The 15,340-nt window shown below is 44.9% G+C and overlaps 1 protein-coding gene across 1 annotated transcript; it reads left to right on the top strand.

The window, feature by feature from the left end:
• The first annotated feature begins 8,342 nt into the window (after window positions 1-8,342).
• On the top strand, window positions 8,343-12,883 carry RASL11B (RAS like family 11 member B). Its single transcript, XM_019740161.2, has 4 exons — window positions 8,343-8,675; window positions 9,333-9,389; window positions 10,521-10,597; window positions 11,388-12,883. Exons 1-4 carry the CDS (start codon window positions 8,534-8,536, stop codon window positions 11,856-11,858), a joined length of 747 nt encoding a protein of 248 aa, XP_019595720.1. The 5' UTR covers window positions 8,343-8,533; the 3' UTR covers window positions 11,859-12,883.
• Window positions 12,884-15,340: the final 2,457 nt, after the last annotated feature.

Genomic DNA, 15,340 nt, shown 5'->3' with positions numbered 1-15,340 from the left:
AGCTACATTCTGCTCTGTGCAACTTCTATTTTGGGGCAAGTTGTTTCTTTATATAGAAACCAGTACCCTTTCAAATCAAATGAGTACGTGAGTCATTTGTGCATTTCCTAAAAACCATCGCATCAGATTTTTCTTATCTGCTATCCATTTTCTTTTTTAATCAGAAGGAAAATGCATTAACAATGCAAATATCTTGGTTAAATGCCTAAACTTTCATAGACTACTGTTACAATGAAATGTTTCTTGGTAGTGACTGAATTTCATACTTGCCTAAGAAATAAACACATTACCATTTGCATTGTCACCAACCAAGTAACTTAGGTACCTCTGCTAACTTGGAGCTCCACTTCTATAGTTCATATTATGACCGGTGATCTTTTAGACACAACTTACTGAATGGTCTGAGACAGTGGTGCTAATTAGGGCTTAGAAGGTATTTAATGGTTACTACAATTTTGAAAGACAGAGGAAGCAATGAAAATCAGTGGTTTGGGCCCCAAACAAGAGTTAATTCCTCACTTTCCCGGTGATTTGGGGAAGGGAGGGAGGTGAAGCTTGTTCTTTCTTCTATCCTAGATGGATGGTCATGAAGTTTTGATTTCCTTTTAGCTTAGTACATTATGCTAAGGAGCTGAGGCTGTGGGGAGACCTTTGCCATCGTGCAAAGACAAATAAGGATGGCTAAAGGGTCCTTAAGTGAACTTTTAGGCACCCCCAGGGGAAGTTAGAGGGCAAATAGTAGGTGTGTCCAATCTACTTAGGAATTTGAGACCAAAGGGTTCTGTTAAACAATTGGCTCAATTGTCTGAATCTTTCTGAACTTTTTCTGCTTGTGTATATCTCTTGATCACAGTATCTTGTCAAATATCCCAAGAGCACTCATTCCTAGAAGATCTGAAGAGCATTAGCACTGTCTAGCTGTAGTATCGTTAGACCTTTCATTTAACTAAGGGAACTCCTAACAATGGCTTTATTAACAATGCAGCAATGTCAGCTCCTAACACTGCTCAATGTTCTAAACGGCTTTAGGGAAATGGGCAGTGTTTTTCTACTCAATAAAAACACAGTGAAAATTCACTAGTTGTTCCAAGTAATGTTGAAAATGTGCATTTATTCTGAGTTATTGTCATCAGATTGCTTATCAAATAGGTGCTCTATGTTCCCAGAAAAATGACTTGGGCTATTAAGACTTGAATCATTGAGAAGAGGAAAAAAAATCTCAGATTTTGCCCTGAATGAGAAAGAGAATTATTTTCACCCTTTCTTTTACCTTCAGTTTATATATTGCATTGAAATAGAGAAAGAGGGTAAAGGAAACCTTCCAGAATAAGAGATAAAATCTGATAGAGTAGCAAGAGACTATAATTGCAGAACACCAGTCCTTCTTTCTCCCTAAGTGTGGAAAGGGGGAAATGTGGGCCATTTGCTACCATAGAAACCAACCAAGGTATGTGGGAGGGGGAGGGAAGCCCATTAGAGGAACGTGAAGATCTTACTTTTTTCAAAGTTAAAGTGTTCTAGTCAATATGTGATCTTTCTACTGGCAAGGGGGGAGGGTGTGTGTGTGTGTGTGTGTGTGTGTGTGTGTGTGTGTGTGTCCTTTTTATTTAAATGAGTTACAATCTGCCTCCTCTATCACTTTGCCTTTTGAACCTAGTGATTCTGTCAGTCCAGCCTCTACTTTAAGGAAGGTTGACAATGAAAAAAAGAATCATTGAGTACCCACTGTGTACCAGGAGAAGCTCTCTGTAATGGAATGCACAGAACTGCAAGACATCTAATAAACATAGCATAAAGCCACTGGATGAAAACCTTCTATCACACTTAGTTATATCGGCCCCTATTTCCATACTCAGAGATCTCTTGGAAAAACAAGCAGCTCAAAATGAATTCCTTCCCCTCTTTAATTCAGTGGCTGTTTCTGAGCCATGGTTCTATTTGATTTTTAAAACTGAATCTTAAAAATACTTATTGCAAACCACCCTCAACACAGATGCAGGAGGCGTATCTCCCATGTGCACTGTTCCTTTACAATTCCATGTCACAGGCAGCCACCTTTCCTTTCCCCTTACCAGTCCCTCAGGCCTTTCCAAATGACCATGAAAGGCAAAGGAGCAATGGGTCAGGTGTTTGGAAAGCTGCTGAGTACAACAGTCTCTTTCTGGAAAGCGGCTATAGGAGAAAAGATATCGGCTCAGTGTAAGTGTGCTGCTCTGGATGGTAGGGAGTGCCCATCACTGGAAGTATGAGTGCCCATCACTGGAAGTATTCCAGATTAAGTTGGACAATTTCTCAGTAGAAACATGGTAAGAGGGAGTTGGACGAGATGCCTTATAATATTCCTTTTAAAAAACAGACTATTTCTTAAGCAGTTTTACATTCACAGCTAAATTTAGCAGAAGGTACAGATTTCTCATACAGGCCCCAGCCGCCCCTCTCCCCCCCGCCCCCAAACACACACACATAGCCTCCTGCCTGATCACCATCCCCCACTAGAGTAGTACATTTGTTTCAACTGATGGGCCTACTGTGACATGTCACCTAATTTCTAGTCTACTAGGGTTCACTCTTGGTCTTGTACCTTCTGTGGGTTTTGGACAGATGTATAATGACATGTATCCACCATTAGGATATTATACAGAGTAGTTTCACTGCCCTAAAATCCTGTTCCACTTGTTCATTCCCCCCACCCTGACCCTGGCAACTACTCATCTTTTTACTGTCTTCTTAGTTTTTCTTTTCCAGAATGTCATATAGCTGGAATCAGACACTATGTAGTCTTTTCAGATTGGCTTCTTTCACTTAGCCACATGCATTTAAGATTCCTCCATGTCTTTTCATGGCTTGATAGTTCATTCCTTTCTAGTGCTGCATAATATTCCATTGTCTAGATGTACTAATATTTTTTTCAATTGTGTGTCTGTTTCTGTAGATTGCAGGATAGCACTGATAGGGACAGAGGTGAAACAAACAGCCTGACAGCTGTGATTTCCAGTGAAGGAGGAATGGCTAAGCTTCGGGGCTCTGAATGAGGGACATTGCTGATACCAGAGGTTAGACGTAGTATGGCTGGTTCAGGGACCACAACTCCACACAAACAGGTGGGTGTATGGACTTGTTCAGTACAAGTGACAGAGAGCCAACTCAAACCAGCTTAATCTAAAAAGTGACTATGTTGACTCCTAACTGGGAATTTCAAGGGGTAAGTCTGGATTTTCAGGCACAGCTGAACAAAGGACTGAAAAGATGCCATTGGGACCTGGCTCTGCTTCTCAGGTTCGCTCTCCTCTAAGCTAGCTTCATCCTGGGCATGCTGCCCCACCAGGTGGCAACATGGCTACTGGGAGTCCCAGGCTCACTTTCTACCAGCTGATCGACACGAGTGTGTTAACAACCCTTTTCTCAGCAAAACTCTCCACTGTCAGCCCTGAATTTCATTGGGCCAGCCCTGAAAGAATACCTGTGGCTTATTGGTACTCATCCTTGAGATTAGGAATTAGTATCACCCTACCACCACCACTTGAACAATATAAGTGGAGCTGGGGAGGTTTCCAAAGGAAAATTGGGGTGCTGTTCCTAAAGAATGGAAAAAGATTCTGAGCAAGTAAAATCAATAAATGCTCCCTGTGCCAGACTATAGGAAAACAGTTCAAAAGAGCAGGGATGAGTGTGGATGCATATTATATAAAAAATAACGAAAATAGTGGTCTAGAACAGTAGTCTCAAAGCAATTAACTGGAAAAGAAACTCATTATATATAATCTATTATAAGTGGATATTAGGTGTCTAATGGGCCCGATCTCTCCTTTTCTTGGGACTATGTTCTTTGGGATGCTGGAGAAATATGGAGGAAATACTCAGCTTCATTCCCATTTCTAGTGTGTCTTCATGTATGGCTGAGACTAGAAAGCCAAACACATTTCTGAGACTCCCTAGAAATAGGGTAATGGATACAAACTAATTTTATTAGCTAGATGTACTCAGATAAGATTCACAAGGCAGAAGCTGGGAGGACACCATCTTTCTGTGGCGTGGTTACTTTCTGCTGCCAGGCTCCACCGTGGAGATACTGGGCTTTTTTTTCCTCTCATGTCCAGCCTCTAGCTTTGTGGGTTTGGAAAGGCAGTAGCAATGGTAGCAGTGGAGATCTCCTGATTTCCCATCTTGATTATGGGAGAGGTAGCGGTCCCCTAAGTGGGCCAGTTCTGCAGTTCTGGGAGTCATTTCTGCAGACCCAGCCTAGAGACCACCATTTTAACCCTTCTGACAACATTGAAAGCAGATAATTCCCTGTATCAACCAATTTTCTGTTTAAAATAGCAGAAAAGCTGTCTGTTTACTAGATCTAAAGCGGCAGGGTTGACAAAAGTCTCAAAAAAAAGAAAAATCTGGTTCTTGCCGGAGGCCTGGATGCTCACAGGGGGCTGATTTGGGAGAAACTCTTGGTGACATGGACAGAGGGGAAGCTCAATTGGCTTCCATGGGGCATGACCCCATGGAAGAAGGGACCACACAATTTCTTATTTCCTTGCTACGTGTGCCCCTCAGAAATCACCAGGGCTCTTCCCTCTGTCCACCCATTGGGAACTATTCTGTTCTTTGAATTCATTCTCTCAAGGTGAGGCCTTTCCTTTCATTCACAATCCACAAATATTTACAGAGTACCTACCAGCAAATGCTATATCCTCGGCAAACTAACCCACTTCAGTTCACCCTCTCTGCCGGCAAGGTCCTTGCTTCATACTTGCACATGTGTGCCTGCACACACACACACACGCACATACACAATTCATACACATAACACACACAGTTTTCAACCACTCAAACTTTTACACATTCTTCCATGACTCCCACAATTTAGGTTTTTAGTCCTACCATGTAATCCTATAGCTCCTGAATTTCCCTATCAAAGCATTTTCTTAAACTATATTGAAATTGCTCATCCATTTCTGTTTCCCATGCTAAATGTTAACTGCAGTGGTGATGGCAAAGACTGTGTCTGTCTTGTTTCCCAGTACAGACTCAGGACCCAGCATAGTGCCTGGTATACCCATGGCCAGACATTCAATAAATATTTATTGAATTTATGTTCTAGTATACTAAGGAATTCCAGAAACTGGATTGTCTCTGGAAGCTCTCAGATCTCAGATCGGCTTTAAAGATCAAAGGAGGTGACAGAAACTACGGATGCTGAGGCAAAATCGGAACTTGGCAAAATATTTCTTTCCTCCTCAAGTTTCTCATATTTTAGCCCCACCCCCACCCCATCTCCTTCAGCTTAACAAAAAAAAAAAGGAGAGGGGAGAGAGAGAGCATGCACACAGTTCAAACCATTTTGTAGCACTGCATCATAGGGGACCATCACATTGTGAACATTCTGGCCATTTTCTACGTTATTCATCCTTTCCAGATTTTGGCTCTGTCCCTTATAGGACATTTGACCTTAGAGGAATTTTTAACCTGAGACGTTTTCTCATTTATAAAATGGAGTGAATTATAGATGGCCACAAATTCTTTGACACTGTTCCTATCTAAAGGCGTGCTCTATGTCCCTGCCACTTGCCCTTTAATTTGGGTGGGCTCTGTGACTGACCAAAAGAATATAGCATAAGTGATGCTGTGTCAATTTCCCTGTGAGAGCCTTAAAAGATTGGCAGCTTCTGCTTCCTGTCTTAGAATAGTCACTCTAAGGCAGGGTGTCCAAACTGCGGCCCGCGGGCCAACTACGGCCCCGCGATCCATTTTTTATTGGCCCGCAGCAAATTCCAAAAATATATTTAGTTTACTTAAATAAACCAGGTGAGGCAATACGTACGCCACCTCGAGTGAGTGGCCCGGCTGTTTGTGTATTTTACCAAATACTTGGTGAAAAACGTTGAAAAAAGTTTGGACACCCCTACTCTAAGGGAAGCCCCCTGCCATGGTATGAGGGAGCCTGCCATCTGACTGCAGCGACATAAGAGACTCCAAGCAAGAACTGCCCTGCTGAGCACAGTCAGCCCACAGAGCTGTGAACCACAAAGCAGTGATGCTCAGCAGCAATAGATAATGCAACTGGAAGTAATGATGGTATCTACCTCATCGGATTGTCACAAAGGTAAAATGAGATTTTTGTCTGCTAAATCTTTAGCCAACAGCCTGGAATAAAACAAGCGTTCAATATATATATAAATTCTCCTTCCCCTTCCTTTTTATTAAGTCTATGAATTTCCAAGGGTAACTCTCAGTGTCATCATTTGAAGGCAGGGTGGGGTGGAGGTGGGCTATTTGTTAGATGTTTAGAATTTGAATAGCTCCCTTTTCTTTTCTCCATCTTTCTCCTGTTTCTTTTCTGTGTTTTAAACCACAGATAGACCACAGAAAAATCACAGGTTTGGTGCAGGATCATGGTAATAAAAATCAAGTCCCAGAAGCTAAAATCATTCAAAGCAAAATTCCCCTTGACAACTTTTGTGGTGTGTGTGTGTGTGAGTATAAAAAGCAGTTAAACAAAAACTTTAAACTACATAATTATTTTACCATGTAAACATGATAGAATTACAGGATTTTGGGGGTGGGGAGGAGGTTAAAAAGTACATGGTTACCTGTAATTATAATCTTGTTACATTTGATTTTATAGAACACCAAAATTCGCGTTTGATTCAAGCCACGCAGAAAGACATGGTGCATATTAGAAATGCTTTTTTCTTCTTACTCAAATAGCTGAATTAATTTCATTCTTGTGATCTCCCCAGGAGTCAACCTTTTATTATGTTTATTGCTATAGTTGTATCTTGCTAAGTATATTGCCCATCCTAGAAAACTTGCTACCAAGGCAGTTTGAGATGACCTTTCTATTTCTGCCTTGAATTCCTGCAAATGCCTAAACTGTGATAGGCAAGAGGGTTCATCTCAGTCTGGGACAGGATTATACACTGTCAAATACCTCGTCCATTAAGTCAAGGGTAGAAGGGGGACTCAAACTAGATGTTTGACATGTGTAGATAAGGGAACTGTTTTATTTTACTTTGACATTTCAACCTTTAATATGGGTTTGGACACAAAGCTACAATGTTTGTTGTCAAATGAACAACAAACATTAGAAGGGTGGGGAGGACAGGGGTGGGATGGAGGTGATCAGTCTGAGTGTCTGGTGACATTTTGTAGTCACTTCCAGCTACAGAATGTTGCTTGGATGGGGAATTTAGCCTACCATTGAAGACATCTTTCCCTGATAATATAAGGGGCAGGAACCTGGGATTTTGTAAGTGCAAGCACACCTCTTCCTTGGCCACAAGTCACTTTACTAACCTTGCCACTCCTTATGACCACAGAGGAAGTTCAAACTGTCGGGTTTCTGCCTCCCAACGTAGTCGGTATCCAGACACAGTTGGGATAACTGTTTCTTTCCATTTTCACAGCTCTTGGAGGAGGTGTGACTGTGTGTGAGGCGCCAGAAAGCTTGTTCTATAATTACTTCTTGATTTGCCTCTGGGTGTGCTGTACATGCACCCGACCATACGTGCGTTCACGTGAGCTTGTCAGAGGGTGAGTGATCCGCCACCCTGTACACCCTGTAGACAGGAGCCAGAGAATGTGGGTCAAAGACAGATGGGCGACATTATTTTGCCCCAAAGTCCAAGGTCACATTTTAGGGGTGTGGTTATTGGGTCTTTGTTACTGATTGTCATTATAGCCAAATTTATGATTCAGGATGCCACCCCCAATGCACCCAAGTCCGTGCAATCACTCCCCCAATTAATGAGACAGGCACGAGGCCTGGCAGCAGGACCCATACTCCCGACCCCCAGCTCATAAACCTCCGAGGCCCCCGCCTCCCCGGCGCAGTTTCCCTCACGGTGGGCGGGGTTGGGGCCCAGAGGTCAGTGGGCTGCAGGGAGTGGGCGGTTGGGCTCGGCTCGGCACCGGAGCGGGGGCAGATGGCCCGGGTGCGCTCTCGGGAGGCCGGGGCCGCGTCCGCCCGGGCAGACAGGCCGACAGGCATACCCCGTGTCCTCCCCAAGCCCGAGCCCGGCTTCCCGGAGCCCGAGGCGCCCCCAACCCCTCAGCCACATCATCTGCCCCGTGCCGGCGCAGCGGGCCCCCGGCCGGCGCCCGGTGCTGCCCTCCCCCGCGCCCGCCATTGGCTGAGCTGTCCGCTCAGGCCCACACGTTGGCTTCCTCGCTCCCGCTGCCCCATTTTACCCGCGCCTCACGGGGGCCCGCACTGGCTCCCGGCGCCCCCAGGGGCACGGCGCGCGCGGCGCCGGGGGCGGGGCCGTAGGCAGGGCGCCCCGGGATTGGCCTCGGGAGACAAGGGGCGGGACCGACCCCGGAGAAAACAGCGCGCGCGCAGCCCGGGTGCAGTCCCAGCCCGGAGTCTGAGGCAGCTCAGGTCGTACCCTGTGCCCACTCCGGTGCTTTTTGTTGTTTTTGTTTTTCTTTCTACCGCGGAGCCGCTCGGCCAAGTCCTCCTGCCCGCTCCAGCGCAGCGCGAGCCTCTTCCGGCCCCGCAGCTCCCGTCCCGCACGGTGCAGCCCCGGCCGGAGCGGCGATGCGCCTCATTCAGAACATGTGCACCATAGCCGAGTACCCTGCTCCGGGCAGCGCCGCCGCCGCCGATTACTGTCTGGGGGCGGCGGGCCGCCGCCTGGTCAAGATCGCCGTAGTGGGGGCCAGCGGCGTGGGCAAGACCGGTGAGTCCGCACTCGGGCGAGAATCCGCTTATCTCCGGGGCTAGACGTGGGCGGCCCCTACTGGGAGTTGCGGATAAACGCGGCGTGGGGGTGAGGTGGGAGCTGCCGCTGGACTGCCCACTGTCTCCTATTAATCCGCTGCCCCTCGGGCGGGACCTTAGCCGGCAACGTTTCCAACCCCCTCGGTTTCCAGGTGATGGACACTGAGGTCCAGAATGGCCAGGCGACCTTCCCAGTTCCACCAACACAACTGGGATTAGACCTTTGGGGTGTTTGAACCTCTGGCAGTGTCTGGCACAAAAAGGGAACTTAATGAACGTAAACCCTGCTAGAAGGCTTTAAGGTTAGGAAAGACGTTTGTCTGGTGGCAGGTTAGGTGTGGCTCAGCCAGGCTCAGAGGAGGAGGGGGGTGGGCCAAATGACCCTTCCAGCTGGACAGAGCCGTAATTCACCATGCCTTCGATGCCTTCTAGCCCCATCTCCGTGTGTCTGGAAGAAGGGTCAAAAAGCTGGGAGGGCGGGGGGGGGGGGTAGGAATTTCACTTGTGACTGGCTTTCTGTGGGAGAGTTGTTTTCCAGGCTTGGGGAGGAGTGGAGACCACTCTAACTTATAGTGCCAGGTTTAAAACTCTTTCCTTTCTCTTTTCTGACCCGCAGCTCTGGTGGTCCGGTTTCTCACCAAACGATTCATTGGTGACTATGAAAGGAATGCAGGTGAGGAAACACATTTGAGGAAAATGCCATCAGCTTGCACCAGTACTGCTGTTCCCGTTTTTCAGTGTTTCCTAGGCTCGTTCCTTCAGAGTGACAGTCATCATCAGGATCTTGCCACCTCCAACTTTGCTTGCCCCATCCCATGCCCTCCCCCCATAACTGCCATCTGGCCTCATTCCATTCCAAGCCCATTCATCATTTTATCAAGTGCCTGAAAGTATTCCCCTTGGTATGTTTTAACTATAGGCACCCCAGTGGGAAGCACCCTTTGTACTCAAGAGCCTCTCCCTTCAAAACACTCCTGCAAAAGTCATAAAAAAAAAAAAAAAAAAGAAGAAGATGGCCAGCTTCTCTCCCCACCCCTCTCCCTCTCTGCTGGCGGCCTTTCAGAGGTGACCTTTTAAAGCAAAGGCCAAAGGAGAGTAGTTGTAAACCTAAAGTTTTCTTTTCTTAACAAAGAAAAACAACTAGATGATAGAATTTTAGGAGAGTTCCTGAATAAATAAGAGGACACTATTTCAATCCCTGTGATTAACATTAGCCACTGGGGAGGCTTAAGGGCTATGTTCTGTTAGCAAATTGTCTCATTCCTTAGACCATATGAAGTACCTACAGGGGATTATTTGAAATGAACTATATAAACCATCCCAAGATAAGGCATGGAAGCCTTCTACTTTGATGTAGAGTTGGCTATCATTATGTCACATTTTTATTTCAATTGGTAATGTTGGCTGTGTATTTGCTAACAATATTTGCCTACAAAACCATTGTATTTAATAGCTAAAATACAAATTTATGTCAGAGTGGAAAAGTACTAAAATAAAACAGAAATCTCACACATGCTGAGCAAGAAAACTTGTTTCAAGGAAAAACTCTAAACATGGAAGCTCCATTTAAAATGAGACAAATTAGTTTCTGAAAACTTGCAAACACTACCCTGGTTTTAATCCACTGATACGGGGTTAAAATTACAGTTGTTAAAAAAATCTGAATTTAAACGCATTAACTAGGATAAATTATAGCTTATTATTGTGCATTGGTTCAGGTTATATTTTCTAAGTTAAAAAAAATGTCATAATGTTTTAACAGTTGTACAAGAAGAATGAACATAATCTCTTTTTTCTTTCATAGGTAATCTCTACACCAGACAAGTCCAAATAGAAGGTGAAACCCTGGCTATTCAGGTTCAAGACACTCCAGGTATTCAGGTAAGAAGCTCTGAGATATGTGACCAGGTCATTGGGGAATCTACCTGGCTGTAGAATTGTCCAGTTGTTCTCAAAGTACCTCATGCTAAAGGAGGAGAGAAATTTGGGAGTCAAGTCGAGGCTTTTACACGTTGTTTGACTCTTCAATAGTATCTGGCTATTGGTCAGTCTTAGCCTGGCTTAATCTGAGAGATTTGGTGGAGGAGCAGAAATCTTTTCTTAGGAGGATTCTACCCAGCAGGAAAGACCAAATCAAATACACTTGGAATTGGCCAAGGTTTCCTTGCTATAGTTATAAAGGTCAGTTTTTATATTTGTGTTTTCAGCATTAAAAATCAAACATGTAGGATAGTCTTCAAATACTTGGAATCACTTTTTATTGTGGAAAGTTACTCTATAGAGCCACGCTAGTGTGTATGTGTTGGGATTTTTTTTCCCTCTTGAACTGGGCAGTTATCCAGGTTTAAATGCTTCCAGCTCCTATCTTTACTTCCCCAGACTTACTGTCTAGCCAGTTAATTTCCCATTTTATGCACTACAAAGTCTCTCTGCATGGAGTTCTCTGCAGGTCAATTTTCCACTTGAGTGTGGTGAGCTGCACTGTTATTTATTCCAACTCCGTGCAGCTGGATCAACATATTGTCAAGAAAGCTGAAGTGTGTGGGGATATAACTTGTTTATGGCCTGCAACCTGGCATTACTGTCAAGGGCTCTTTTGAATTCGCCGTGCAGCCAAGCCAGGACTCTTTTTGGCACTCACCCGTTCACCTTGCTTTCACCCCTCTTTCAGGTCCACGAGAATGGCTTGAGCTGCAACGAACAGCTGAATAGGTGCATTCGCTGGGCAGACGCTGTGGTGATTGTTTTCTCCATCACCGACCACAAGAGCTATGAACTCATTGGTCAGCTCCACCAGCACGTCCAGCAACTACACCTGGGCACTCGGCTGCCCGTGGTAGTCGTGGCCAACAAAGCTGACTTGTTGCATGTCAAGCAAGTGGACCCTCAGCTCGGACTGCAGCTGGCCAGCGTGCTGGGTTGCTCGTTCTATGAAGTGTCTGTCAGTGAAAATTACAATGACGTCTACAACGCTTTCCACGTCCTGTGCAAAGAAGTGAGTCACAAACAGCCGCCCAGCAGCACGCCAGAGAAGCGAAGAACCTCCCTCATCCCCAGGCCCAAGTCGCCCAACATGCAGGACCTGAAGAGGAGGTTCAAGCAAGCTCTTTCTGCCAAAGTGAGAACTGTCACCTCCGTCTGAAGCAGGGGCACTTGGTCACAGGGGTTTGGTCTTCCCAGCAAGAGAGCCCGAGGCTCTCCCAGTGCAGGAACATTGAATACTGGCAGTAATTCATGGTTCCAGAAAGGGCTGTAGCAGAGCGGCCAGGAGGGCCTATGGAACTGGTGCAGAGAAGGCAGCGTTGTTCTGAGCAGGGGGACAAAACCGATGAGCTTGAGCGAGCCCACCGAGCTGCTCGCTGAAGACGTACTCTGTGTCTTTTCCTATGGAGTGGGAAAGGGCCGTAGTCGATTTTGATTTTGTTCTTAACTACCTTGTAAATGACAGCCAGTTGTAGTTTCACCAAATATATTGATGTGATTTACAGTGGGAATGAAAGAACAGATTAAGCTCTCACAGACTTTTTCTTTTTTTTCCCCCCTTCTTTTCCTTCTCCCCACTCCCCCACCCTTAAAAAGAAGAAAGAATTGCTTTTCTCTTATAAGTAAGATTTGCGTCTCTGGAGCACTATTCCTTATAGAATGCCTTTCTAACCGAAGGATATCCATATTTCTTTTTTAAAGAACAAAGAGGAAAATATTCTCCCATCCTCCCAAAAAAGCATAGAACTTATGGGCCAAAATGTTGGGTGTGCAGACATCTGTAAGCTTATATGGCCTGCGGGAAGGCACTGTTTCCTCCTGACACGGGATGAGGCCGCTTCGTTGGGCTTGTGTTGAGTGGTTGACAATTCAAACTCTTCAACCCCAGACTTTGAGTCATTGTGAGACTGTACACTTTTCTTTAACTGTTGCGTCAGGTACAGAAAAAAATGTGTGTCCATTGATTTTGGAGTGATTTGTGTAAATGGCTCATGGCAATCACATTGGGTTGCTTCCCAGGCCTGGCTGAGTCATGGCTTAAATACAACACTATCTGACAGCAGGTGAACAGATGCAGGGGCTACTGCCAGATTCCCTACACACATGCACTTTAAAAAGCCACTCATGCTTTGGCTTAAATTGTAATTAATTTATTTTATGTACAATAAATCTCATTTTAAAAGAGCAGATGTCTGACTTGGTCTTTATTGAATCACTCACCTTTTGTCCTTCAGACAAAATATTACTCAGTATCTTGTGCATGTTGAGTCAGGCATTGTGCCTTCCAAGAGTTATACCTTAAGTGTCACAGCCAACCAAAGACGTGCATTCTGTTCCTAGTCCCACTTTGTAGATGAGGAAACAGGTTTACAAACAAGTTAAATATCTGATCAAAGGCCACAGACCATGAGTGTTGTAAATTGCAATTTGCTGCTTTATATTCAAGAGTTGCATTTCTCCTATTCAATTCCTTCATGATCCCACAGGTAAACCTAAGACAAATGTCTGGCAATGCGTTTTATGCTGTGAAGACATCGCTCAGCTAAACCTTGAAGATGTTAATACTTATACACAAGGTTACTGCTGCTCCATACATGCTTGATTTGGCAGTCCTCTTTTTTTGGGTATGCTGCTTTCCAACAGTACACTTTAGTCTCTCTGTAGAAGGTCGGAGCCTTTGATCTGGGCCATTCAGGAGCCCCTCCCTTGCAGCTCCTGCTACAAGTGTATGTGCTGAAACTGCCAGACTGCTCATCTGTGTCCGTCTGGGCTCCAGAGCCCTTTCATGCAAGCTCAGTGAGTCACCATCTTTATGGGCAAATAGTCACACCTTATATTTCTTTCGAGTAGTGCTTTCACATACCTGATCTCATTTATTCCTCGGGAGAACCCTGTGAGGAGGGTGAAGGAGGTAATACTATTTTACAGATGAGAAAAACAGGTTCCGAGTTTGAGTTCACACCAAGGACCTGAATCAATGTCTTCTGACTATATTGTTAACTTAAAAAGACCTTTCAAATTGAGAAGGAAACAAGCATTTATTTGACATCAGTAAGAATAGCTATTTGGGAATCGTTAATTCAGGCAGAAGCCCAAATAATGTTCCTATTAGGAGACAAAGGCAACGGGTATTTATGAGAAAGGGGAACAATTTCATCAATAGAAGGACAGCATTTCTATTGGTGCAGATAACGCTACATAGCGATGTTAATTCTAAACAATGTCTTTCATTTTCATTCCGATAGTCATCAGTCCAATAGTCATCTTGTTATCTTTGTAAGGAGTCCTCTGGGTAACGAGGTTGCTTAGGCCCAGTTCAAAGCTCATTTTGCTCAGTTTTTAACACTTCAAATTTTGAGGTATAAGACCTACAAGGCTGTTCCTCTGGTATGGCAGCTCTGGCTCCATTTTAAAGTGGCTCGTTCATATTACTGTTTACAGTATTCACTGTTCTTATTCCTTTGTAACATTTCGCGTAGAAAATACTGCTGCATATGTGGGACCGTGGGACCAAGGGAAGCAGCCAGTATGAATAGTTACTGAGGGCCTGACTTGGTATGGTGCCAGACTTTCAAATCTGTTTTCTCACAGGGTAAATCCCTGCCTGCTTTTGACAGGACTTCTGGTGCTGCCCTTATGGGGGGGGGGGGGGCAATTTTTTACACTTCAAGCCTAACCTAACCTCAGAGAAGGCTGAGTGTCAGGGGCAGGGAGGGAAATGGTGCTAACGTGAGATTCTAAAAATATCTTCATTCAGAGGCAGTGACAAGCATCTCTGAATAGATTCTGGTCATTTTTATTTCTGTTCCTTCTGTGGTTGTATTAATAACGTCCACTGAGGGAGAGGTTGATCTTTGTAGACTTAACAATGGTCTTCTACCCATGTTCTGGAATTAAGGATGATAAAGAATTTCCCTGTGGGCTCCACCTCGCAGAGGTGCTGAGCAGAGCTGTACTGCCGTCTATTACTGCTCCTTCCCCTCTCCTTTCCATCTGCTCCGCAAGACTGCAGACCTCGCCTGCTCCCTTGCTGAGCTGCCAGCGGCACCTCCTGGCACTTTATGGTCGCCCCACTTATCCACTGTGCTGGACTCAGTTTCTCATGCTTCACGGGAAGTTTGGGCTGGAAGGGGTCTGAGAGCTCTGTTCCACCCAGAGGGATGAAGTGGTTTGTTCAAGGCCCCACTGAGCCAGACAGAGAATGTGAGAGAGAGCGAGCTGGAAACCACCCAAGTCCCAGTTGTGTCCACTGTCTCAGGCTGACTTGACTATTTATAGTTCTAGAATACATCATGTTTTCTTCTCACGGATTTAGCTTCATGTTTCATTACCTTTGCTTCTCTCTTTCATTACTAGGGTCTCTTAATCCCTGTTTGTTTTTATTTACTTTTTTATTTTTAAGATTCCTTTAAATTGGCATTTTATAGACATAATTCTTACAACAGACTATGAAGTGAGTATCATTTCTCCCATTTCAAAGAAAAGGCAATTGAGGGTCACCAAGGATACACAATTTGCCAAAATCCCACGGCCATAAAGTGGCTGAGTGTGGATTTACGTGAACCTTTGACTCCGAGCCTGTGTTCTGATAGCCTCCCATGGCACACAGTAAGCATTTACAGTGTTTTTTAAACTTCTGAA

The sequence above is a fragment of the Rhinolophus sinicus genome, linkage group LG02 (genome assembly GCF_036562045.2).
Source record: "Rhinolophus sinicus isolate RSC01 linkage group LG02, ASM3656204v1, whole genome shotgun sequence".
NCBI lineage: Eukaryota > Metazoa > Chordata > Mammalia > Chiroptera > Rhinolophidae > Rhinolophus > Rhinolophus sinicus.
This window is presented reverse-complemented; position numbering and strand designations above follow the sequence as displayed.